This window comes from Amia ocellicauda, chromosome 16, assembly GCF_036373705.1.
Source record: "Amia ocellicauda isolate fAmiCal2 chromosome 16, fAmiCal2.hap1, whole genome shotgun sequence".
In the NCBI taxonomy this organism is placed as follows: Eukaryota; Metazoa; Chordata; class Actinopteri; order Amiiformes; family Amiidae; genus Amia; species Amia ocellicauda.
In genome coordinates this window covers 12,045,242-12,072,848 of record NC_089865.1, presented here as the reverse complement: position 1 = coordinate 12,072,848, position 27,607 = coordinate 12,045,242, and the positions used below count along the sequence as shown (strand labels likewise).

The 27,607-nt window shown below is 38.4% G+C and overlaps 1 protein-coding gene across 2 annotated transcripts in view; it reads right to left on the bottom strand.

Annotated features, from left to right (window-relative positions):
* Window positions 1-27,607, bottom strand: part of myo3b (myosin IIIB) — a 96,611-nt gene that overhangs the window by 62,885 nt on the left and 6,119 nt on the right. For both annotated transcript variants that reach the window (XM_066687889.1, XM_066687890.1), the window contains exons 3-9: window positions 23,182-23,365; window positions 21,869-22,003; window positions 18,760-18,864; window positions 18,434-18,533; window positions 17,643-17,719; window positions 15,555-15,700; window positions 4,389-4,454 (exon numbers count right to left, since the gene is read on the bottom strand). In XM_066687889.1, the coding sequence (XP_066543986.1) occupies window positions 4,389-4,454; window positions 15,555-15,700; window positions 17,643-17,719; window positions 18,434-18,533; window positions 18,760-18,864; window positions 21,869-22,003; window positions 23,182-23,365 (813 nt within the window). The remainder of the gene's footprint in view (window positions 1-4,388; window positions 4,455-15,554; window positions 15,701-17,642; window positions 17,720-18,433; window positions 18,534-18,759; window positions 18,865-21,868; window positions 22,004-23,181; window positions 23,366-27,607) is intronic.

Here is a 27,607-nt window from a genome sequence, read left to right as displayed (position 1 = left end):
ATGGTTTCAATGAATGCTGTCCAATGTTGCTGGACTGAATAATCAGAATTAACAGAGATTAAAAAGACTGCAGGAGGCTGATTTAGGGTGACTTAGCACTAATAGAGTATAATGCCACGCTTTCGCTCTTGACAATCGTCCGCACAGAAGGATTTGAGAATGATGTCAAGGCAGTATAACCCTATGAGTGAAACCAGGACTGACTGTTGCTGCTCAGATTATGTGGTTTGTCCAAGTGGATGACACTTCTGGTGAACTTATTTAATGGTTCTAGGGGCTACTTTAATTATTAGTTTCTTGGAGTTGAATTACAGCTATTGTCTTTAGGTTATTTAAATCAACTACAGTCTTTAGGATATTCAATCAGCTAAAACAGTATAACGATTGTGTGTTTTGGGCCACAGGTATCTGGTTCAGGACTTAAAACAATATCTTTGATAACATCTACTGCCTGAAGAACGTTGACCAGCACCAATCAACACATCAAACACTTCAACAACAGTAACAAACTCAAATGTAAATAATTATGCATGTGGTAAACAATTTTGGAGAACTGTGTTATAATGAGAGGAAATCACTTCTGATAGATAAGACTGCAACCTATTGTATATCTGAAGAGATAAAAAAGCTTCTCCAACTCAAATCCTTAGTTCTTTTCTTCACTGTGAGAGGAGGGCTCAGGGTTAAAATGTATTATTTTCTTTGTAATAAACATGTTACTTCATCTGTGTATCCGGAGAATTTCCAAAATCACTACCTCTGAGGAATATTAATTGAGCAGTAGATGTGTTACTATTATTTTTTAAGGCATACAAAGTAGGTTATTTAAGATAACATTATAAATATTCAAACTGATTTTAAACAAATATATGTTATAGAAAAATAGCAATGGGTCATTTTAGAAAACATCTTCAAAACGTGGATTTTGAATGTGTATCATTCTTGAAAGCAATTATGAAATATATAGGAAAGCAAATTTTATGTAAGATTAGGAATGTGGAATAAATGATGTATCTACAGCACTCACTTCACTTCAGTTCCTCGTGTTCCTGGGAAAACCACAAAAGTCGGACCTTCAAACAGATGGTGTCCTGGTGGCCGGGGGAATTCATGTGTATATTTTTGTAATGTTGTAACACAAGGTGTTGTGTTATTGATTTCAAGGGATGGATGCTGTGCACAGAATAACATAAAGCTGCTGTATTTTTTAATAAGTTAGGTGTTATTCAAATGGAACGTCCACCTCCATAAGGAAGGAGGAAGATAACACAATTATAATGTGCACAGCCCCACATCACAAATAAACCTGCCACACATCGAAATAAGGTCTTAGCATATGGATAATAGACATTATGGATTTCATTCAGCCATTGCTTTTAATTTATCACAACAAAGCTGACAGCCTCTGTGCACTGACAAATGCACAACTAACAGAAATAAATGAGTCAATTACCTCTAATGGCTGAAGGTTCACTGCTGTAAAGTCTGATGTTTTCATTATAAATAATGAAATAATAACCAGTGCCTTTCAGTTTTAAACAAAAACTGTGCGGTGGTGAGGGAAGGAAGGAAAGAAAATCCTGCCCACAAATAATTCGGCAGAAATTGAATATTTTCTTATTTACACTCCAATCCCGCTACATCAGAAGTACATTACACTGCAGAAAATAGGGACATTTATTTGGTGTAAACATTGCTTTCTTATTGGCATTACTGCTTTTGTATTACATATCAGCTGATTCAAAGCTGATTTCTTACCTGACCTCTTAGATACAACTGATGACTCAAAGTCAAATACTTTGGTTCTGTGGACAGATTTATACAAATTAAAGCTGGTAAAGGAAGATAATGTTGCCTGTGTCGATGCTATCTTGTTTAAGAAAACAAACTAAATGTAGCTTCCTTCTGCTGCAAACACTTGCAAAGTCATCCTTTATCACAGATTCAACCTGGAACAATAAAATCAGTACTACAGGATTGAAAAGCAAGCTGAACTTTGACTTTGCCTGAATTTATAAGACCATATACAAAGATTTAATTCGACAGTTATCTAACCTGATCCACCAAGCACCACGATAAAGGAGCCAGCATAGACAGAAAAAGACCTAGAACATTTCACAAACGCACAAATGGTGACAGTAATTTCCAATGAAAATGCTTAAATCTTGCTACAATCCCCTACCCCCAAAACAAACAATAAAAATAAAGAAAGAATTTTGAAATTGATGAGTCCAGTCTGTGAAGGATGATTTACAGTGAAGCTGGTTTATAATTAACTGAGTTCATATCTTCTCTCATATTCCTATGAGTCAATGTATTCAAATGTTGTATCCTGCTCTCTGGACTGTTCAGCTCATGACTATGTATTGACTTTCTATGAAGCAATCATTTATATATTACAAAAAAAATCTGCAGAGTAACCTCACTGCTGAATCTTGTGCAGAAAGTAATTATTTCAGCTTGAATTCCTCTATGACATACATAGTTTAGTATCAAGTAGCCCTGTGACTTGATTTAAAAGTGAATATTCATAGAAAATTACTTTTTATAAGGCTGTGCAAGTGAGTAATTTTACACTGACTCACTTATATAAACAAACACTGCCGTTCTACAAAAGCGAATACTTCAGAATAAAATATGAATTCCTGAAAACAAATATGAATGTATGTACATTCACTGAATCCAAAGATACTTAAAATTATATATATGTAATTTATTTCTCAAAATGCAAAAAACAAATACATAAATAAATAATAATAAGCTTCTAAAATTCTTTGTATTAACAGGTCTATGGCTATTTCCTCAGGAGCACTCAGAATTCAATTCCTCCATCAAATCTCTCCACGTCAAAGGCACCAGTAATGACACATCTATGAGAAATTGATAAGATGGAGAGAGTGGCAGATTGAAATCCTTTTTCTGAGATGAGGAAAACATCAATGGAAGCCTTAAATGGGAAGGAAACCAGAAAGAGTGGTCAAAAGAGCATTGGGGAAGGGTGAGCAGAGCAATTGCTAACCAGGAGGGATCATTTCATGAGAACAGTTTGCAGTACAAATGCAGTGTTGCCCCTGTTTCAGACAATGCCCATGAATTTCCATACAAATTAAGTTCTTCCTTTCCTGGTTGTTTTCCAGTAAGATTGTGCAGTTCTCAATAATTATGTTAGTTATTGCAGACACTTTATTCCCCTGAATGACACACAGAAAGAAGGCAGCGCACAGTTACAGTGCATTTTAAACAGTCTGTTAAACCTATATATACAGCCGACACGTATTTCTGTAATAACTGTTTATCCTACTTTGTTGAATTTTATGTTTTCCAGGGCTTGATCTAAAGACTGAATGTTTGGTGGCTTCTCCAACAGAGTGCTAATATTTTTAAGGAATGAACGGCTGGAAAGATATAAAGCAGGTTGGAGTTCCCTTACTTTCTTTAAAAAAAGGGGGCCTTACCAGAATATTTGATGATTCTGTTGTACATTATTATGAATGTTAAGCAAACCAACGGGTAGATTGGCTTTTCCTTAATTTGACATCTCCATTTATTTCTATACTGTCAGTGATGTCTGATGTATTGTATTCGAACAGAAAAGGGTTGAATATGAGAGTTTTGTTCTTACTTACTATTTGCGGAACAAAAACGCACCGGCTAGACCAATGGCATTCCATAGAGGTCCACCGGAAGGTCAGTCATTTTGGTTATGTAATGCTGTTGAAGTTAACTAAGGTTGACATGGGCTTGTATTGACCAGGATAACTAGAGCCAGAGGGAGGGACATTCTGCTGGTTTTGTTTCATGGCACCCTGTTCACCTTATTAAACACTAGAACAGTTGTCCTTCACAAATGATTATGTTCCCAATTTGCCAAGAATAAACAACAATCTACAGTTCAGCTGTTAATTCAGGTGGCTGGCAAGCTGGACCAAGTGCTGAAGAGACTCAGTTTGAAAATAGTAATGGGATGTTGGACTGAAAAACATGACTACAGTTTGAGTCTATGTCATATGTATTTTATGGTGAAACCATGTTTAATGACTGCAATCTAGGAATTCCTGCTGGTGGCAGTTTAATACATTACGCTATTCAGCAGTGTGTCAACTAAGTATCCAGTTAATGATTTGTAGGTGACAATAAGGTTGGTTTCAACTAATAGATTAAAACCACAATAATCTAAAGTGTATTACACCATAATTACTAAGCAATTTTGTCCTTAATGATGCCATTCAAAATAAGTGCTCCCTGTGGAATCTTCTTCCGGAAGTTTTATGTCAAGTCGCAGTGGCCTCGTGTGTTTAGTGATGCTGTCTCGGTGTCTTTTTCAATGTGTTTTAGTTCAGAGCACATCAATCAGCCAAGGAGAACGATACCGTTTTTAAGACACTCACTGGGAGATGAAATAACTGAAGCCCCGGCACCACTGCTCCGGACAGCGTAGGGTAGGAGGCGGGTTCCTACAAAAACACAGAAACAAACAAAAAACAATGAGGCATTTAAATAGGGGACATTAAAAAGCAATGTTTTCTTACAGAGTAAAGCGTAGCCATGACTTTTTTAAATTAACTGTTCATAATAGAGTTCCCAATGAATAATTCTGCTTAAATACCATGCTTTCTGACTGGTTTTAAAATTGTTTTGTTTCGTCTGGATTTTCACGCTAATTTCCTCAATTGTTGATCAATCGCATATTACTCATAAAAGACCAGAGATCGTTTGTACATCTGTGTGTGGTTTTGGGCCACTTCTTCTCAGAGATAAAGGGAGTTACTGCAATAATCGTTTTGGATATTAAGTTATCGCACATTTTCCAGCGTCATTCGCTAAATAAATCCAGCGTCTTTGGGAAATGGTTTCTTGCTAATAGACACCGTAATGACTTGCAAGACTAATAAATTAAGAGCCGAAGCATTTATGGAGAGGAAAAATAGCAAAAGCATTATAGCATTAACCCTGCCCTGCCCTTAATTGCTTTTTTTGATGGTTTAATTGTAAGCCACAGGCCAGAAGGAGACAGTCACAAATTGTGGGTCTGAGCATGTTTCAGTCTACGCGTAATACACAGCACAAGGTCCATCTTAAACAACATAGCCAGGGAAATGCCAGAATGCACTTCAAGAAAACAGAAATGCTGAGAGAAGAAAATTAGGTGCTGAGGAGCCAGGGCCACTGCTGAAATAAGTGACAAATGATAACAGCCTGAAACTGTCTGGCAGAAAGCTGCTGCCAAAGAGAGACAAAAATTATGTGAGCAAGTAATTCCTCTGTCAGCAGCATTTATAAGGGCAATCTATAATAAGGCAAGCATCTCAAAAAAAGAGAGTTTAGCACCAGACAAAAAAAGCTTTCAATCAGTGGTGCATGTAACTAGGACACAAGCAGGCCTGGACAGCTCTAAATCTAGACATTTCAAAAGTAGGTACATTTGAACAAGGTTACATTTAGCAAAGGAGATTGCTCATTATGAAGAGATGTGACTCACCAACAGTAACACATCTGCAGAAAGAATGCAGAACAGAGGGTGAAAATTGGGTCTCGGGGATCTTATGGGTTTTGGTCCACCTTAGCTCTCAGCTACATAATTGGACTAATTATTTCCTTAATTGAACACATTACATTTAATTTGCAAACCTATGTTGATCGTTTAAAGTTGATTATAAAACCTAAAGGATTGAGGCACTGAAGGAAGAGAGTTTGACAAACCTTCCCTTAAACAGCAAGTGATAAAGCAGTATTATACAGTACAGAATTACAGTAAAAAGGTAACCTGTACCATGTTAAGTATAAAACAAAAAGATCATAACAAATAAAACACTTTTTCTTTGAATGAAGCAACAAAATACATTCATAAAAAAATTCAGAAGAACACACAATAAAACACAATATAGACAAGGATCGTCTGAGTTAAATAGGAGGTAACTACTGTCAAACAACGAGGAATGGGGCATTTAATCAAATCCTTCTAGTCTTCCAATAAAAAGGGACCATTATACTATATAAATTCTTCTTTATGAAGGAAACCATCATTATTTGCAACAGAAAGTCACTCAGGTTTGGGATTGAGACAGACAGCCCTTCTGAATTGCAGATCAAAGATAAATAGATTCTGACTTGTTTCATGCAAAATGTGATATGAGCCTCCAGCGATGCCCCAGCCTTGATGTGATATTGCAGTTCTCGTTATATGTTACACAGTCAATACGCCACCAGAGACCTTCATTGCACTTGGCAAATATGAAGAACTTTTTCTTCTTCGTCCTACAATAGAGACGGCACTTCGTAGTGTAAACACAATTGGCTTATTTTTAATCCACCTTTTCTTCTTCTCCCTGCTTTCAAATCAGTGCCATACTGGACTGAAAGCTGGCGTAGCAGTGGGAGGGATGGAAGCTGAAAACCTCGAGCCTAAAACGCAGCAGGAGACCCTGTTCAGAGGATATGAAAGGCTTCTTTTATAGTTGCTATGGTGCACATTGTTTTACCTATCGTTTTAGATTATGAGGACACCTGCATGTCACTTCACATTATCGGCAAGTGAAAATGCTAACAACTGAATACTTACTAATGAACACATGCAGCTGCTCTAACTTCTACCTGCTTTAGAAACTTTAAACAACAGCTTCAAAACAGTCTGCTGGGGCCCTTCATTCTCCGACAGTTTCCATTCCTCGCTCATCTCTTTTCCTGGACCTTGAAGTTTCAAGAGCGTAAGTGTCTGTCGGTGTCGGGCTTTAAAGGTCAGATGAGTACTGGCTTGAACAACATTATACAAATTCGGCTCATCTGTCACAAGGACAGCACCCACCCTGTCCGATCATCACCAAGTAATGTCTGCTGGGTAGAAGTAAGTGGAGTGGATTTATTTGTCTGGTGATGGTAAAACATTAAAAAAACATGAAATTATTCATTATATATATATATATATATATATATATATATATATATATATATATATAAAGTGAAAGAGTATAAAACATTTTCTTTCATTCAATTTCTTTCATTGTGAAGAGTATTTCCACTGTAAACAAGTAGATCATCGATAGTTTTGTTTTGACTAGCTTTTACAAAGAAAAATTAACAGCTTGCTTATTTTGACAGTTCCTGCAGATTTTGTTTAATGATTTTACGTCAGAAGCAGAAAACAAATCTATGTTGCAAAAGTAATGGGGTGTTTTAATAAATTTGCCTGCTACTCTACTAAGTGTTGCTTCTGTCATTCAGTATCTAAAGTGACTGCAAGGAAACAGAATTGCTTCCTCCGTCCTAAATGAGATAATTTACACAGCTCAGTACACAGGACTTTACATACACAAACGTTTTGGAAATGTGGGCTTCGAGGAACACTTGATTTCCCTGTATATTTTGGTCATGATGTGATCGTTATGCTGAAGATAAGCAATGGCGGGTGTTCCTGTGTTGTGGTGTTCCTGTAAGAAAAATAGCATTTAAAGATCCAGCCATTAATAGTCAAGGCCTATTTATGTCATGGAATAATGACCACAAACAGAAGAAGGAACGATTTTCAAAATTAATTTTTGAATACAAAGGCAAGACAAGAACACGTTATTCACTGGCTCCGTATATATCAGCGCTTAAAGTACAAAACTCAGAAATACTAAAGGTGTAGATATGCTCAATCCAATGTTTGACATTTAGTGAATGATAGTCTGATGCATAAAACAGGGCCTGGCACATTTCTCTAAATACTCTAAAATTGTTCAACGAGGTAAAGAACAGAGGCTGAGGTCAGTGTCTGTCGTGGCTGAGATTGCTGGAAGTGAAAAAAGGGACTACAAAGACAACCCTAAACCCAGAGATAAGAGTCAAACCAGAACAATACGGCCTCTGGAAAGACAACAGTTTTGAGGGCTCAGCTTAGTAGTACAGGGGGGTGGCTGGATATATTACTGCTACAAAAGTGTCATTTTTATTTGATGATCTGCTTTTGTTGGATTGGGTTTTCTTTTTTGAAGAACGATTTTCTACAATCTTTAACATCAACCATCCTAAATTTCCAATCCACTGAATAAATGGCTTCGATGGCACAAATGTGCTCTAACTTGTTGCTAGGCAGCCACGGCCACAATTAAGTGGAGGCAGCCCTGCTTTAAGTCAACACCTCAAATTACAGGGGGCTGGAGCACAGCTGTGCAGAATGGCATTACATAAAGTTGTCAAAAACATACATTTTCTATGAAGCTGAAGTGTATTAAATACTTGCATACTACAATATAACAGAGCACAAACTGAAAGAGTAGCAAATGTCTTCCACCATTTTGTTAACGAAGCAACGTCCATAGTCGTGTATCTGTTTTGGTAAATCTGATGGAAGAAGGCCGTGTGTATGGCACCGCGGCCTTCATTTTCAAGCCTCAAAGTCTACCAAACCACAAAAGCGGAAACCTAAGAAAAGTGTACGTGTTGTATTTCATAAGCTTAGTTATAAACGATGAGCTGTGAAATAAAGTTTCCGACACCCAGGAATGTGAAGGCCGACAGTGAACCTTAAACAAAATGCAACTGTTCCACTTGACAGCATTTATATTCTCTGACTTTTTGTAAGAATATTGCATCTCAACAGGCTACTGGTTTGGGCCTGCTTGCCTGCTGTATGCTTTCATTAGCCTTTAGCATTTGACAAGGCATCATTTATTCCTGTCATTTACTTCAGTTACCAGCTCTGTTCAGACAGATACAAGCAGAGTTATATATTGGTAATACCTTTCGATCTAGGCGAATAAACACAGCCTTGGACTTCCACCAATTATCTTCAACCTTCACAGCTTATTTACACCCTTTTACCTTACAGCTTTCTGCAGGACTTGAATAGTTTGGCAAATACATCACGTAACATGTCAGCTCCAGAAATTAAAACTCCCCCACATTAATTCTACGAAAGTACTCTCCAGTTTCAGTAATTAATTCTACCACTAACGTTTTTACAACTTTACCCTTTTGAATGCTCAGTTACCCTCAGTCTTACCCTTTCACATGTGTGTACAGTATAGTCAAGACAAAGTCCAACCCTCGTTAGACAAAAGTCACATTTTCAGACGGAGCTACTTTAACTGAAGGTGATTCTCACTTAATGATATCACGGTGAAACATGAGGCATATTCTTAAAGTGGCCTTTGTCGTACAGCAGATTTTCTAGTAGAATAAGCACTGAAACCACACAGAAAGCTGCATTGTAACAGATTCTTTCTGAGGCTACACAATTCCCAAGAACAGCTTGTAGTTTTCACATTTTAATTAGCCTGTTAGAGGTCATTTTCACAGTTGCCAGTTTGTTTCCAAGCAGGGAAAGCATATTTTGCAAAGTGCTACGCAGTAAAATACTCCGCGGGGAAAAAAAGTGTGAAACTCTGTACTTAAATAAACAGCAATTAAATCTGGGCTTATTTCAACCCATCGGAGACCTGCTTTACCTCAGCTCACCCAGCTGCACTTGTTGAATCAGCATGAGGGGCAGATTTCATTAGCCTACACCATACTGTGATAAGCCCCAACACGATCTTCCTAAAGAATTATAAAGCACCAGAGAATGCCTGTGGATCGTTTCAAGTATCTATTTTGAATGGTAATCTCCACAGGATCAAGGACAGGCTTCTGAAGCAGCTCATGGCCATTTCACATTACTTTATTCTTACAAAATAAATAAAGCCGCCTACTTTCGAAGTTTGTTTCTGCTGCCACTCCCTGTCTTTAAAGCTTTTTTGGTGTTGTCCCTGTTTGTTTCTCAATTAAATCACAAAGCTCTGCAGTCAAGTGATGCAGAGCAATAACCTGTTAGTGTTAGTAACTAGTAGGTCAGTGTGAAGCTGTGCAACATTCATTGTGATTACACCTTATACAAAATACAAGAACTCCACAAAACGTTGCTTTTCCATTTTGTTCAGTCTTCAAATGTCTACCGTTATATTTTGTACAAAAAATCGACTGACTTGCAAAATGATTTACCACGAGTAGGGTCAAATGACTAAAAACGGTCTACATTTTAACAGACCACATATTGGCAGACAGACACTTCTAACTGGCTACTACTGTAACTGCAAGAAATAACATCACTTACATAAGATAATTATATATATGTTCATGTTTTCACTGATGCTCCTTATACGGCAGCATGCATCATTTTACAGCACGAGATTGTGAGAGCGGACGTCACTAAACTGCATCAACAGAGAACAGATTCTCCCGGGCAGAAGCTCTTCCTGCATTAACACTGCCATAAAGCTGAAGACTCGCCTAGGGCTCCTCAGCCACTGTTGTCTTATCTCATATAGCACTTGTCGTAGCATGGCCTGGAATGCCTGATTGTATTTAAATAAACTGATTTTAATGTGTTCTTTTACTGAAAATAAATCAATTATGGGCCGTCTTTTCAATAACAGCTGTATGAATTGCTTAAAATATCACTCAAATCTGAAAATAAGGCTGGTGTCAAATATTGTAGGATTAAGAAACACAGTGTCTGTGTTGAAGGTCAGAGGGATTGCCACAGGCTTTGAAAACCTGGAAGAAATGTTGTCCGGTTGTACGAGATCCTGGATTCCCAATTTATTCTCAAAACATACATAACACTTTCGACCCAGGCATGTTTGCTCTGTCTTTCCATCTGGAATGCAGGGTCTCCTAAGAGAGATTAGCAGAATCTTTTCCCTCATCAAAGGAAGCATTATTTTCATCTTGTATTTGGTGTGATCTTCTCAGATGTGTCATGGTTTGTTAGCTTATAATAACATTTTTATAACATAAAACATTTCTATCTATAGCTCACAGGGTCTTTCCTGTACACCCATCGCAAATTGTTATGTACTAAGCCCCTAATTATAAATAAGGAGCACCCTGAACTAAATGGGAAAGATTTAATTTTGCAATATCTCTTAACTGGATTTGAGTTTACTTGAAAATAAGGTACGACACACAATTTGGAGAACACTAATTGAAGGCACTTCGTCAGCAGCACCAAACTAATTACCCGAATGAGCCTCAGCTGCAATCAAGAGATAGCTTTGTATCAATGGTAACTGGAGAGTAATTGTGAATGTCTCCTTGCAAAATCTAACATCTGCCTTATATAGACATTGTGGGCCGATTGTGTTACTGGGCCGTGGGCTGAGGTGTGATAACAGAGTCAGTGTCGCTAGGGCCGATATCTCACAAAGGGAATTCTGTAAGAAATTGATGAGGAGCTCAGGTTAATTCAGTGAGTGAGACTTTTGCCTGTAAAACACGGGCAGAGGAGAGAGTGGGTCAAACACAAACAGCGCGCGATAGATCATGTTAATATCTGTGTTCTAAGACAAGCCAACAGGCTACGATTCATCCCACCATCTTGTTATTGATCACCTTTATCAATGAGGAAAACCCACAGAAGAGACTAATCAATGCGGGTAGGATGGGTGGGAAAACACAATCTACCCATCTTCCAAAGAGATGATGTGAAATGCATGCCGTCTGTGCGAGCTACGGCACACGGTTATATTATTGAATGAATTTCAGCTGTCCCGCACGCTGCACTGTTGTCACATAGCTGAGTGGGAGCGCTGCGATTGTGCTGGGGTTTTATCTTCACGCCTGCAGGCAGTTCCATCTGCTGCAAGAACAAAGAGGCGGCTCACATTTAAACAAAAAGAGGAGAAATGCTGTTCAAGTGCAATTAAAATAAAATGCACATTGCGTGAATAAAAATACGCACACAAATCTCTACACTATCTGGATTCAAAATGGAAAAAATATATATAATAATATATATAGATGTATTTATTTTTAACCTAAAACCTACAGGATATATTTAAGACAGTCAATCACCAATACGATGACAAATATTGAACTACTTTTGGATTTCAGCTACAAATTGTGCAAGAGTCAGATGTAGACAAATAAATGTGAAATGTACATCAAACATTTTTTCTTCTTCTGCTCTTTAGTACGACACACCGAACGCAGTACTGCAGACTGCTCAGATGCCATGTCTATTGATATTGCTCCTGCTTGAAGAGGCACTTCCATGAAGAGTTACTAAATCCAGCAGGAATCTCGAGGGAGAAGGTGTGATTGTGTCTGCTCTGCCTCATGTGGATCGTCTCCACATCTCGTTGGTCTTCCTCCCCCGGGAGTCCTTACAGGCATTAGTCTAGTGACTCAACTCAGCCTCTCAGTGGAGCACAGCAGCCTCCCACGGGGACCAGAATTATCTACATTGACAAAGCTGTGTTTTGAGTCATGCTGTACCAACTAACCCAGCGCAAGGCAGCTGAACTATACCTCACAGACATGCCCAGCGATTTGTTGTTTCATCACCACGACATTTCGTGAAAGCATAGCCACAAAATACACACACAGGTTTGAGATAATGGAAAATCTGGGTTACTGTACTTAAGAGCATTTGATAGTATTATGTGGGATTTGGAAGTACTACTGATTCTAAAACCCATCCCAAAGCATTCGCATCTCTTAACTCCCGATGGCTTATTAGCACGGAGGATTAAATTTGTACTGTTTAAAGAATTTATTATGACGCTACTTATTTTCTGCAGCATTTTAAAGTCACATTTGTACTTTTAAAATAATGTAGTAATACAGTAATAAGATGGGAATTACTTTTTAAGATATATTTTTGTACACAATGTACAGTGTTAACATACCAGTGTCAGGGACGGCAGCTTGAAGTGAATCTATTAAACGCTTGTTTGTCAGCCGGACTCATGATTGGAAGTACAAGTAATAACTTCAAACACAAGCATTTAATTGTGTCTTTAGAGCATTTGTAACATTAGACATCATGCTTAAAAATACTCCATTCCAAAAAGCCAGGTTTCAAGATTGTTTGCTTTTCAGCTTTTCTTCTATATTCTACCATTGCTGTATAAATGCGGTGGCATTGTGGAGAAGGTGACATGTGAGATAGGATCAGGCAACATAATATCTCCTTATCAGAACTCTGCTATCAAACAAAACTAATTTTCATTTTAACGTTGGCCACATAAGCTATGGAGCTTTACTGGTTCATGCTATAGAGAGTCTAACTCCTAAAAGAAGCCTGGAGGTTATTTCTTTACTGAATTTCACAAAACACCTTGAGCAAGCAAAAGGAAAAAAAAAAGGTTGTGTACCTATTATCTAGACACATCTTTACATGTCATCTGAACATGCCATCAAACCCGCAGTTATGAATATTTAGTGTGCGTCTCATGACAGGGATTACTTTTCCTTGGGGGAGCAATAATGGAATTGTTGGAAATTACAGAAAAGCCACAGAGGTAATAAAAACCCAGGCGCTATACCTCTGTGTCAGCGGGAGGAACTGTGACAGTGGCGGTGTGTTATTTCTTTAGCGCGCTGGAGACGAGCTCTGCCTATCTGACCGTTTCATATGCATGTCATGACCAATCAACACAGACACCTGTCCCGATCCCACTTTCCATTGAGGCGCTTATTTACATGGAGGAGGACAGGATGAATACAATTAGTGGAGAAGGTCACAGCAGACAGGAATACAAGAAATGGTTGGCAGTGGCAGGAGATATCTAATTAAAAGCACATTTCTTTCCAACTGTAAGATCTGTAGAAACTGATTACATGCAGGTGAAAATTAATATTTCTCCCGTTGGAAAGGTTGTTTTGAAGGAAATCCATGCCAATGAACAGCTGTGGCATGCAATGTACAAAACAGAGAATCTATTTTATAATTGTGGTAGAGCACAATTATTTCAGGACACCTGCTTATTCAATGGATGAACTGGTCAAATCTGCGAATACCGAAACAGCAGTCATGAAATGAAAGACTTACACAGTCTAACAAAAAAATGTCACCCTGGTCTCACTGCACACACAGAAAGGTAGGTTATGATGTCAGTGTGGTCCTGCTCATTGTAACAGGTTGCTCAAAACAGAACAGCGCAACCTTTTAGGAACCAGGCCGGGGGGGGAGGTCTGCAACAGATGGGATGGGTTCCAAGTGTAAAATCCCCAAATGCCATCTAAGTCAGACCATGTCCCCTTCATAATTTAGCTCCTTCTGTTGGTGATCTGAAAATATATTCCAGACAGATGACATGTTAACAGAATCATTTCATGGTTCAGTGTCTTCTCACTGTGATTTATCCTCCGTCTGCAAATGCTGAGGTCCCTATTCACAAGATTTATGTGCAAGGCCCGAAAATCCATTTTGATAAAGAAGAAACAGTGGCTCATAAGGAAACCAAACATTAGACCGCGCCGTTTTTTAGCCTGAACAATTTTTGTTGTTAATATTCAAAATTAATTGAGCAGGAATGTAAAAGAAAGCCCAAAATAACAAAGGGGGTACATAAATGCAGGCCATGTGAAATATATGTAATAGAGTTTATTTATTTTCTTTAGTAACGGTCATCCAATTGGACCTGATTAAACCAGAGCAATGTTAAGAAAGATATCAAAACCTGTTACACTGAAAACATATCATGCATTGTATCTCCCTTTCAAAATGAACCACCAATCATAATGAATGAGGAATATACACTGTACACAATTAGGTTACCTCTTTTAAACTAGGAAAATATGTTCCAGGCCTATGTATGTATGATTTATAAAAAAATGTATATTATGTATGTATGTATGTATTTATTTTACAGTAGTCATGTTTCTCATAATGGTGTACAGACATATCAGACGTAATTTAATGTCAACCTGTCAGTTATGGCCCTTAAGGATCTCTGAAACATTTATAGGTAGCGGTTAGGAACAGACCAGCCTTCCTCCCGCTCCTGTAATTGCTGTGACCTGTTTTACAGCAATGCTAAAGCATGGAGATAAACTGCTACCGTAGCTTGAAAATTTTGTGTGACACCGTAGCCTGTTTCTCATCTGGGATTGGCAAGACGGAGATAAAATTGTGACGAGGAGCCAGTGACAGCCTCATCTCAATATGAATAGAGCTAATCACAAATGCAAATTGCAATCAGAAGGGCAAATTTTAGAAAGTGTGCGATAATTGCACGATTGTGCAGATAACAAAAGGTCAAACACTTGTATCATCAAAGCCTTTAAATGGCTATCAGTCAGGATTATATGTGTACATGAAGGGAATTTACCAGTCAGAAGAAAGCACTTTCTGATCAGAGATGATTAAAACAGAGTGTGCAGAGATCCAGGCCAACGGAAAGCACCGTATTATGGGACTGTGAAATTATTCACCATTTAAACAACGCACACCAAAAAATCGTTGGAATTGTTTGGTAATAACTGCAGTTCTTTTTTCTCGGATTCTGTTCCCGTCACACCTTTAATAGCAGCACCTTTTCACTTTGATATTTTCAAATGCAAATTAAACAAGCCAGCCTTTGGAATATCAGGAAATGTGAGAAGGAAACTGGGCATGAAAACAAGAAAAAACGCCACCGTCCTGTTAAAGCTCCTCGCACAGCATCAGAAGAACACACAGCCTGGCATGAAGTCACTCGACGTTTCAACGCTGGCTGTCCTCCTCAAAACAGGAGCTCTTTTAAAAGTCAAGGCACATCCCACAACACAGCGAGCGAGAAGCAAGTCAAGGGAGCCATCTAGCGTCTTACCGGGGGATCTTGAACAGGGCTTTGACAGGGTGCATTTCTGACAAAGGGGGATCTCCATCACCCAGTTCAATGGCAGTGATGCCGAGTGACCACACGTCACAACGAGCGTCATATGAATAGTCATACTGTTGTTCACAAGCGATGACCTGTCAGGTGAGGAGAAAACAAAGCATTAAACATTCACATGTCTGTAAATGTACTGCTCTGTTGGAAGCATTGTGTTATTTATGGACCTGATAGTAAAGCCACATACAAATCTTTTTTTCTTCCATTTAGTGGAGCTGTGTTTGCGGTACAGCCATTTGGTGCTAAAAGGCGTCTGCTGTATGGCGTAATTCAAGGAACCTGTAACTGGGCGTTGTTACTGATAATAGTATTAACTTAATCTGATTTTTAAAAGAAAAAAGATAGGCAAGGCTACAAAGTTAACGCATGCCTTTGTATTTGCTGTAGTAAAGGAGGTAGCTTAATTTTAACAAACTGGTGCAATGAAATGAACTACAACAACACAAATAATTACATTAGAGCAATACAGTTTGCATGATTAACAGAACTTGAGTGAGAATATGATAATTTAGCTAATCAAAACACTGGACAATTCTTAATACATTTTTGATATGAGAGGAGGCGTGATTCAACACAGGATGAAATTGGATTGTAAAAAGCAAGAAGAAAAGGCATTTTATTCTGTAGCATATATATATTTTATCTTTTCAATTATGTTTCAGTATATAGTCTGGATTCTTCATCATGCAGCGTGTACAGCTCATAAATAAGATTTTGCTTTTTCAGCTTTGTACTATTTCAGTTGGCTAACTGAAATCATATTATTGTGTTATTATGAATGTCTGCACTATAAGACATTTTCAATTAAAATTACAATTATATTTCTTTTTACTGCTGATTAAATATGTCATCTCAGAAATGGCATTTGTCTCCCCCCCAAAAATGACTGTTTTGCAATTGCTCTCATTACAGAAGTGTAAAGTAGTGTACCATTACAACTATTATTTAAGGTAAAGACAATAAAAGTCAACATTTAACTTTTGATTTTGATGTGACTGATTGGATTGCTAATTACAAAATGAAATTCGAGGGTATATGTTAATTACAGCCAATTCTATTTTTGATCTGCAAAACTGGTATTCTGAAGAACTCGCAAGCAGACTGACCTCATCATGCTCTGATCTGGTCATAATATATTAATTTGACTTCTTTTACGTATTTGCTTTCATAATATCTTCTGTCATTGCAAAACAAGAATGAATTAGGAAGGTTATTGTCAAATGTTAATTGCCTTGCCTAAGACCTCAGTCACATTATCATTTAAATGGAGATTGTTTTGAATGTCCTTTAATGCTTGCCTTTTTTCCTGAGTGTGTCAGAAAATGACTTCAGTTTATTACAATAATCAGAATTTACTGCCAATTTTATACGTTTTAATTGCCCTCCAGTGCACACCCCCAAAGTACCCGAATGATCGGAGCTCATTTCTACCAAATAGTGAGCTAGGGGGAACAGACTCCCAGCTATTAACCTTGGATTGACCTCCAGCGCACAATGCATGGTGGGGAATTCTGAGTGAAAATGGCAAGGTTGTACAGCGCAGGGAATCTCACTCTGCTAAAGTCTATTCTCTTGAAGCTGCCGTGGAGACTCTCCTAAAAGGAGGAGCTATGTTTTTATAACATTGTTCAGGATTGCTATTATTATTATTATTATTATTATTATTATTATTATTATTATTATACTGTGGGAACAGGAAGGGGAAAAGGAAGGGATAGATTGAAGCAAAGGACCTGACACTAAAAAAAACGAATGAACTACAATACCTTTTTGAAAAGTATTTACTTTTTTTTTTTTTTTAACATAAAACAAAATCTGCAGCATTAAACCAGTGAGAAAATACAATTACTGAGTTATAGCTGGCTTGTTTCCAAATAAAATACAAGCCTGAGTGAACTTTATATTTCAATCATCTTTAATATGTATAATGTAAGTGCTTTAATTTAACCTGAGTCTCAATAGGTCTTTCATTATTAACTGAGGAGAAATATTATGAAGATCCTAAATGTATAATTAACTTACCTCGGGAGCCATCCAAAATGGAGTTCCAACTGAAGTATTTCTTCTCAAACGAGCACTGGTGAGCTGAGCTGACACACCTATATAAAACAACATTAAAAGAAAGATTTAGGATTGTAAGGATTTTTCTTACTCTGTTCTGTTTAGGGAAAGACATCAATTATTTAAATCATTCTCATATTTTATTTTCCAGTTAAGGAATGTCTATCAAAATAGCCAAAGCAGAGGAAAAAAGCGCAATTTATGGTTTGACACTACAGCCAACTACACACCAGTGTACATAGGCGATGATAATTGGAAATTAAGTGGGACAACTCTTTTTATCTGCGGGAGGCCACTTCATTTTTTTCCACTGAGGAAATAAACATGCCTTAGGCTAGTTAAAGTCATTTGCCAGAACAGCTTTCTTTTTATATGCAAAAGATCAAATAATGAAATTTAAATTAGCAATAATAGCCTTGAGTTAAGCTACGGCCCTTGAAATGCAAAGATGTTTTATAGGACGGAGAAACAAGAACACTGATTGCTTCAGTGTGTTTTCTTTTCCAGATGCTGTTTATCTGTCATTCTTTAAAAATATATATTTCTCTGGCAGGGAAAGGGAAAAAAAATAAATAGATTATCTGTCATAAATTCCTAAGGTGCTCCATCTGCTAAAGCAAAGCCTCAGACTGTAATGCTGCATGGTGGGCCCAGAGTGTCCCCAAAACCCTCATGCTGTCTGAGCAGGCGATAAATTACCGCCTTTGGCTAAACTGCACACATCAGGAAAATAAATGGGAAGCAGTCATTACCAAAGTCAACGAGCTTGACTCCTCCTTCTGTTGTCAGAAGAATGTTGTTTCCCTTGACGTCACGATGAATGATGCGGTTATTGTGCAAATGCTGAAGACCCTGGTAAAAAAAAATATCAAAAAGAAAACTGGATCTTATTTAGAATCAATTACCCTTTTATTAGGCAGCATGATTAGCACAATCTGCATTTATATTGTAGGTACAGCTGGCTACTAGCCCAGTAACCCTGCTGTTTGAGTTGCAAAATAATAAATCCTGAGCGCAATATTTATACAAAAGGAAATTGCACCCTCTACTGTCATTAGAGTCTTGATGAACATCTTACCAAGAGAGCACCATATAAGATGTATGAGATTACAGCTTCATCCAAGCGTTGGTCACGCATGAGCAGTCCTTTGATGAGGTCTGTGACAGAGCCCCCATTACACAGCTGTGAGAGAGAAAGACAATATGACTCCTCCATTACTCACCACACTTGTTTACGCTACAGAATTCTCCAGCAGCTTCAGACAGTGAAACCGCACACGGCACGGCTACCTGCTGCCCCGTCCTTCTCTGTTCCACGTATCTGCCCCTTCTCTCTCTCTAAACACAGCGAGCACCACACACTTCGGTGATGGTGGTACACTACACCGCTCAGCAGAAGCTTATATGGTCTAGACTTGGTCACTTTCTTGTTTCTTAACTTTTATAAAGGTGAACGAGATGTATTCATCTGAAGGCAAAATAGACTTGTTACTACATCAGAAGAGCAAATTGCCATAATTGGAGTGCTCCCCTCTCTCTCTCTCTTTATTCTGGGGAGATGGCAGGTCTCCCCCAACACCTCACATGAAGCATGTTAATGGAGAAACCCACAGCATCTCGCAATCCCTCTCCTCTGATAGACTGCCACACATTAAAACATGGGGATAAATCAGAATGAAATCTACGTGTATGTTCCAGAATGTCCTCTTTATTTACAGCATTTTCCATTGCTTCAAGATATCGTCTGTACCGTGTGTGATTAAATATCATCATAAATTCTTGCAAATGTTGCCATTTATTTCCCTTATGCTTATGAAAACTTGTTGATTACATAACACTGTATTTATTTATTTTAATTTCAAGTGATGTCGTATACTAACAGGTTAGAAAAATGGTTACTATTTAATTAGGGTCACCATACTAGCGTTTTTTTCCCCAGATATGTCCTTATTTTCAGTCAATTAATTTCCGTCCATACGGGTTTTTGAAATATGAAAAAATGTCCGGGATTTGCCTTGCTTTTCCTTTTTCCAACACTGAACTCCAATTGTGTATGTTAAACCTTTCTACTCCGGCAGTGCTACAATTTGATCATAGATGAACTATGATGTCTATGGCGATAAGGTTCACCTATTTTAAGCCATGGCAGCAAAAAGACGTGATTGCGGAGGGCAATTTTTTATAGAAAATCAACAGTTGCTATAATCAATATAACAAATTGTTATAAGTTATGTTTTAGCACACAATTAGTTGTGTGTTTTTCTTGGTAATACAACCATGTATACTAACTATGTACTTACTTTATGAATTTGCACTGTATATAATGTTTCATAAGGGTCCAGAAATTTTAAATTAACTTTTTATTCAGAGATGAATAAATTGCATTTTTTTATTTTTTTTTAGGTCATAAAACTGTTGTTTGCACCTCCACCCCCCTGTGTGTCCTCTTTTTTAAAGTTCAGATATGGTAAGCCTAATTTAAAGGTTTTTTGTTTTTGTTTGTTTGTGTACTAAATAGCTAAGGTCAACCACATATACCACAAGTATATAAGGCTAAAGCATAAAAGCACTGTATTTACGCAATGATTAGACTGAACATAACTAAAGTTGACGGCAACACTGGCATTTTTTTCTGTCCAACCGAGTCATACAAAAACGAGCATCTTCTCTCTCAGCAGCGTCCGTTCTGCTCACATTTTTCTGTCGTTCAGTTTTGTTTGTCTAAAAGGAGGTTACCCTGCAGCTGATGCACCATTCCACTGACCTGAAAAAGCTCATCTCTTCCCTATGAGGTCCCTCGCTTCATGCTAAAGGGGGAAATAATAATCAGAAGAAGTTGACATTTGTTTCCGCGGTGGTTCATGTACTATTTAAAGTGTAGAGATATTACTTCTAGGCACGTGTCCAGGAAAGCTTCCATTGTAACCTTGAGTGCCACCAGCCAAAACGTCACACACACAGCACAGAAAAACTGGGTTCCCTAAAAATATCCTTGCGTGTCCTTGCCGTTAACCATATATAACAACTAGGGAATATTTCCTCCAACTCTTTCACTCTAACATCAGCGACAGGCTATTTCCACGGAGCAGATTCACCCCATAGCATTTGTACACGGGGCTTTGACAGCTCCCATCATGAAGTGTAGAGCGGCTCACTTAAACACATCTATAACGGGGAGTGGGCCATGAATCACCCTTGAGGGGAACCATTTTAGCAACTGGCGCACAAGAGGACGAGGTAATCTTACGGAAGGCGGACGGCAGTTTTCTTTTCTAATTACGTCACGGTATCAGCTGCCAGACTGATCTTCGTACATTACAGTAATCTAACCAGTTTTATGGTCTTATTATCTTCAATAACGAAACCACATGCTCAAGGAGTGCACACACACTCTTCACAATCTATGTTTGCATCGTGTTACAGGTAGAATTATGCTCGAAACATATTTACATATAGTCATCCATTAACCCGAGCACGCAGTGCCCCACCCCAGCAATCATAGCCTCCCACACAAAGCAATGCGATGCTGGTACCTCGATCTCCAAACACACGGAGAAACACTAATGGCCACTTTGAACGCAAGTGTGTTTACATGTGTACATAAGTGTTCCGGCAAGTATTTGCTTCCGCTCTTGCCGAGTATGTCCGAGAGAGCTGATATCAATAATAATAATTACATGGAGTAGTTCATAACAAGGTAGGGTGCTTATTCAAAAATCCCAAAAGTATTACTGTACTATTAAGCTCTAAAGCAAAGGCTGAAGTTGGCAGTTGGCATCCTGCTTCGGCTACAACAAACAGTGTTGATGTCTCTTCTCGGAGGAGCGATATCTCTGTCTTAAGTAAGTCTTGTCAAAAGGGCCACTGTTGTAGATCAATGAGCGTTGTCATTTCTGCCTGACGTGGTAAATAGTTCACGGGTGAAACAAGGAGGATTCAATAAAATGAATCAAAAACTGTTCTACAGAATGCAGTAAGATTCAGAGTGTCCTCAAATGTCTCCCTTACCCCTAGAGATTATGCAGAATCGCCTAAATTTGAGAAATTCAATAGGAAACTTAGCATAATGGATTTTTTTCTGCAGAATTCTATAGATAGGGAATGTTTAACCCCCCCAAACAATTCTCAGCTCATCTTTCGCGTCCCGAGAATCGTTTTTTGTGAAGCACTTGGAGACGGTGCCTTACCTCAAGGACCAGCCATAGCTGCCCCCCTGAGACATCATCCGCCTTGTAGAACATCCCATAAAACTTGACAACGTTGGGATGATTGGACAGGGAGCGCAGGATGTTATATTCGGCCTCGATCTCCTCGTCAACATCCTTATGTAACAGAAGAACAACAGGCAATTAACGTACTGCGCAGAGCGAGCATCTCCAGGGTCATCCTAACAACAACAGAGCTGCTAAGCTGGGAAGTGCAATTACACAATACTTCAGGTACAGGGATGTCATCATGGGGAAATGGTTACTGCATTCATCTTCAGGTTATTGGCCTTGAAGGAATCACTGCATTCAACCCCAAATCGCTGGTCTAGGTCTTCAAATCCTACTCCCAGGACACTAAGACACTCAGTTATATATACACTGTATGTTTCCATTTTTCATCAATTCCAAATGACATTGCTGGTGTGACAGAAGCTGGAGAGATGAACATGGCCTCTACATGCAGCATTATGTGGACGGTAGGCGGGGGGGGAAGGGGATTGCAACCCTGACACAACAATCAAAGACGATTTCACAAACACAACATGGCGGCACCGCGGGAAGCTGAATCAGCTCCAAAACCTGTTTGGCAGCTGGCTGTGCAAGACAGACAGAGAGGAAGAAAGAGAGAGAAGGAGATGAAGCATGGCCAGGAGAGGATTACTCACCTGAAACAGAGCAGAAATTAACAAGAACAGAAAAAAACAAAAGACAAAAAAAAAAAAAAAAAATTGGGAGCGGCAAACGTTGGATTAATTTCCCTTTTCATTCTCTTCACTTAAATTAGTTTTAGGGAATGTCGTTAATGACAGGAAATATATATTGTCGTGTTTTGGGCAAAACAGTACCGCACTGCATTCGAGCTTCCTAAGCCTGTAATTCACTTTTGAATTTAGGTAGTGACTTCATGGAGGATCATGTTCAGACAGAGGCTTAAAGTTAATTACCATCAAATAACTAGAGCCATGTGATCTCCAAGACCTTCATCTAGCCACGGACAGGACAAACCCCACGTACAGGCAACCTGAGACAACATTCCCTTCCGATAAATATTTGTTTCCAAGCAGGGTCATAGCTCCTTTAATTTGGGCCATGATGAAGATTAACCAAGTAATTTAAGAGTTAACAAGATTATCGTGAGAAGGAATGGAGTGCAATTGTCCCTGTGTCTTGCTCCTGAGCTGGGTCGTCAATTTCAGGCCTCATTTAAGGTTTTAGGCCAATTCAGTTCATACCCAGAGGTGAACAGTATGTGCTGGTGCTGTGCGCAGCTTCTCGCACTCCTGTTCACTTACATTTATGGGATCCAAAACCTTCACAGCAGCCACGCTCCCATCCTTTCTGCTGGTGACTTTGTAGACTTTCCCATAAGTTCCTTTCCCGATGGTCTCTATGATGTCCCAGTCTTCGGAGGGATCTGCCAGAGCTTCCAAGCCAATCATGCTAGACTTATAAGGAAACAGTCCATATAGTGACCTCCTAAACAAAGCAGAGATGTGTCAGAAATTCATCCAAAGAGCGGGTGGGGTTCTTGATACAATTAAATGATCTCTTTAAAAAACTAAGATAAAGGCTACCGTATTGTTTAACTAGTATTTTTTTCCTTTTCAATGAAGCAAATCCAGACTTTTAAGAGAAATACAAACACAATGTCGTAATTGATGGCAACGTGATATTCATACTTGCAATTACTGATAACATAGTTGATAGTGTATCCAAGTAAATGAAAATATATATTTTTAAGGTAATTATGTATTTAACACTTATCACTTTCTAGTGACTGATAAGCACAATACAAAGTAAATATTAAATGTAACAGGAGTAAAATTGCCTGTTTTTTGATCTCTGCAGTGAAAGAAGCTACATGGTCTAAAACTGAAAGCCTTTACCAAAGAAACAAATGACAGTCCAGGAGTCCTGAGAGTTTAATAGTGCTGCATGAGAATATTGTTCTGCTTTTTCTTAGGAATTAGATTTATAGTATCCTAGTTCTATTTCCTTTAATGTTTTAAAAGAATGTTGGATTGTAATTTTAAACATGAATACAAAACTACAAGCGGAGAAAGCTTTGCCAAGCTAAGTTTTGAGCACAAAAACATCCTAGAATTTAAAAGGAATGCTGCATAGCATTAGGAGGAAGGGAATTTAAATACATTCCTTAATACATGCATAAAACACATTATAATTATAGACGTAATATGTAATACATGTATAACGTGTGAGTGTTTGCAAGAAAAGATTTGTTCTTGATCTCCGACTCAATGTTTTCAATGTCATCATGTGCATCTCTTCCTGAATGCAGACTTGAGACACAATTAATTCGTGGTGGGGCAATCTTCAAATACCCTGAAGTGGGCGTTTTTATTTTATTTGTGAATTATATTGTGACAAACATTCTCCCATTCATAACATTCCTGTGAGTTTTGGGCATCTGAATTTCAGGTTGAGGAGAAATGTAATTTTTCAAATGTGATGAATGCTTAGTGTATATAATAGTGTAATATGAAAAATGACTAGAATAACACAATAAAACTAAGAGAAATGTTTCCAGACATCAAAGAAGTGGTTATGGATCAAACAAAAAATAAAAAATAAAGACATAAAGCAGAACTGCCTCAGGTCCCCTCTTGAATGGCAAGGCATTTGAAGAATTTAATACCGTACACTCTTAAAAGGTATCCTTAGGGGGAATCAATACCCATATGCCACAGAAAAAGTAATCCATAGACTCAATTTTGTTTCTCTCCTAATTTATACACTTGGTTGCAGGGAGTGATAGTCACCAAGCAAGGAAAAAGTGCCTGTTCAGCACAGCTCTTCGGCACGACTGTCTTCATCATGGGGAGACAGTTAAAAGGTTTACAATCATTGGTGACCGTACAGTGTTAAGGACAGAAAACAAGTACTTACATTTATTCTTTCTCAGACACAGATTCCCTCGGGTATCATATTGTTTATTCAGAAATCATGCTTAAAGGTTGCCTCGGGGCAAACAAGGCGCCTGATTATCGATCTCGATCTCGGTCTGGTCCATGGTTAACAGTCCCTTTCCCAATATAGTGCAGTAACATGTCCTCTCTGGGGTGTTAAATAAGAGTGCAGTCCGGGCTTCCTGTCACTGGCTACTAAGACTGCTGCAATCTGTTCAATGTGAATTGGATTTACTGAAGATTAACGTGACACTAACTGCCTCCTAATCCACTAACACGACCCTTTACAATTTTTACAGCTGGAGCTTTTCCAGATCCAATCAAACAGCTTTATAGCATTGGAAAGCTACAATAAATATTTTGTTGCTGACGGAAAAGCCACCCCGAACAATTCAAAGATACCACAGCCGGGCGTGTTACTGTCTTATCCCCCATAACACACCTACAAGACCTGTGTGTGTGACATGTATAGAGTCCCTAGTCATATTCTAGCCATTTTGAATATATTATTTTTGTGGTTTGACACATAAAAAATAAGAATAAATAGGAGGATGCCTGTCAAGCACATAATTTGTCACGTCTTGTCACAATAATTCACAATCGCTATATGGAAAAAATAATGTGCGTGGCCCTGAAGGGTGATAAAAGAACAACAACTTTTGAGCACAGGTTAATGTGGAGCACATAAATGATGTTTAGACTGCGAACACACTCTGACAATTTCAAACGGTGCTGATGGATTTATGGATCGGCTACCTGACCGCATGACTGATTGGTTGACACAATAGATGGATATTGTATTCGTTTTCTTTACTGCCCTGGGAGACTTCGAAGCTTCAGGACAAATAGGGGTGACGCATGTCCTATAAATGTACGCCTTCATTCGAGAACAAACGGGCTTAGCGCAACAAATAGGAGGAGGGTCTTGTATTGTAGTCCCCTCATATGTGCAGTAGAAAGGAGGGGAAAAGCACCCAAAGGATGACACGCTGTTCAAAATTTAAAAACCAAGCACACTTCGTTCATTATGTTTACCTACAGTCACGATCGAGACATTTTACAGTTGATGTGAGTCACACTAAAATAATGGTTTTACTTTGGTTAGAGGAAAGGATTAAAAGAAGCAACTCTAAGGAGCAAACCACCTGAAGTAGGTCAAATTAAAGGACTTCAAATTCCTTTTACAAACCGAGACTGAGGTAAATAGGCTAATAAAACAGGTTGTTTTGTTTTTGAAATTTGTCCTTGAAGCAAAATTAACTAAATGGGAGAGTGCAGCTCATTTTCAGGTGTCATGGAGACCGCTAGCAGGGCCCTTGTCATTCACTGGGAAAACAGCATGTACTATATGACTGTGGGGATCTCCGAGCCGGCAATCTGGTGGGTGTCATCTTGATATGTTCTGGTATTGCTTTCTTCTGGTTAGAGGCACGCAACGTGGCTGGGGTAATGAGAAAAACACTCGCCTTGAAGATACAAGAGACATTTTACATTAAAACAGAATGCAGCCGTGGCAGAAAATTACAAACACATTCAGCTATCTGATTCGTCGCCCTGCTACCGGTTATTAAAATGAGCTCATTAAGCCATTTCCCATTGTGGCGTTTCTATTGTTGAGCGGGACAATAGAAAGTTGTGTGATAACAGAAGCCGAAATTGCGACACTCTTTCTGTGGGATTCAGACATAAAGATAATACGCTGAGCCGAAACAACAATATCAAATCCGAAGTGAATATTTGATGTCGTATTAACCACACGGTATGGAAACTGGTAGAGACAGAAGACTGACATTTTTCCACCGCCTTCAGGATCGATGCCAAGCTTTGAAACTTTAGTCTTCAGCCCAATGCACGAGGACTCGCCTTGCTTGTGTGTGTTGCAGCTGTCTGCCTATCCTGAATGGCAGCATCTGCTAAACTGCAGGTCTAAGGATTATCTGCTTCCAACCAGTCCTGCAGAACAGAATTCACCCCAGCTCAGCACTTTCATCATTATTCTAATGCTGCCCACATGCCAGGGAGAGCTTGATCCAAAACATCAAAAACATAAAGTCATTTTAAAGCTTAGTGTTCAGGTTCCTGAAATGCACAGTACACACATCTATCAATGCCAACCGACATGTTTCATAATAACCCCCTATTGAATCATGCCAGAGCATCCTTAATGAATTTAATAGCAAACATAAATTATATTTCTTGACAGTTGCTTAAATGTATAATTTAGAGGTCCTACACACCGTATGCAAATGTTACAGTACCTTTACAGTAGTGCTGTACTTTAACTTTCTACTACATATATCCCCCTTACTGTATCAACTTATATTGCCTTCCTGACAAATAGTTACAGTTGGAAGAGATATTGCTTAACTTTGTGGTCACAATCACAATCACTAATATAATTAAAGTAAGGTCCATTCCTTTAAAAGCAACCAAACATCACAACACAATCATACATCATGTAGTCACGGGTATCGATATCTCTACCTTACTGTACTGTATTGTCTTTTACAATTCATTAAAAATGAAGGTGACTTGAAAGACGGATAAGATGATTATCAGTAACTAGACATCCTAAATTCTGAGTAGGTCCTGACTTTCTGGTGCACATTTAAACCAGGGATCACACAGGAAAAGTCAGTTCTAAAATATTATTCCAAAAGGTGATATATATTCCTATATAACTATAAAACTGTTAATGCACAGAATACAGCATGTATTGAAAACATTTAAGACGTGATATTTTAATTTCTTGAATTGACCCAACCCTGTTACAAATGTCTAATATATTATG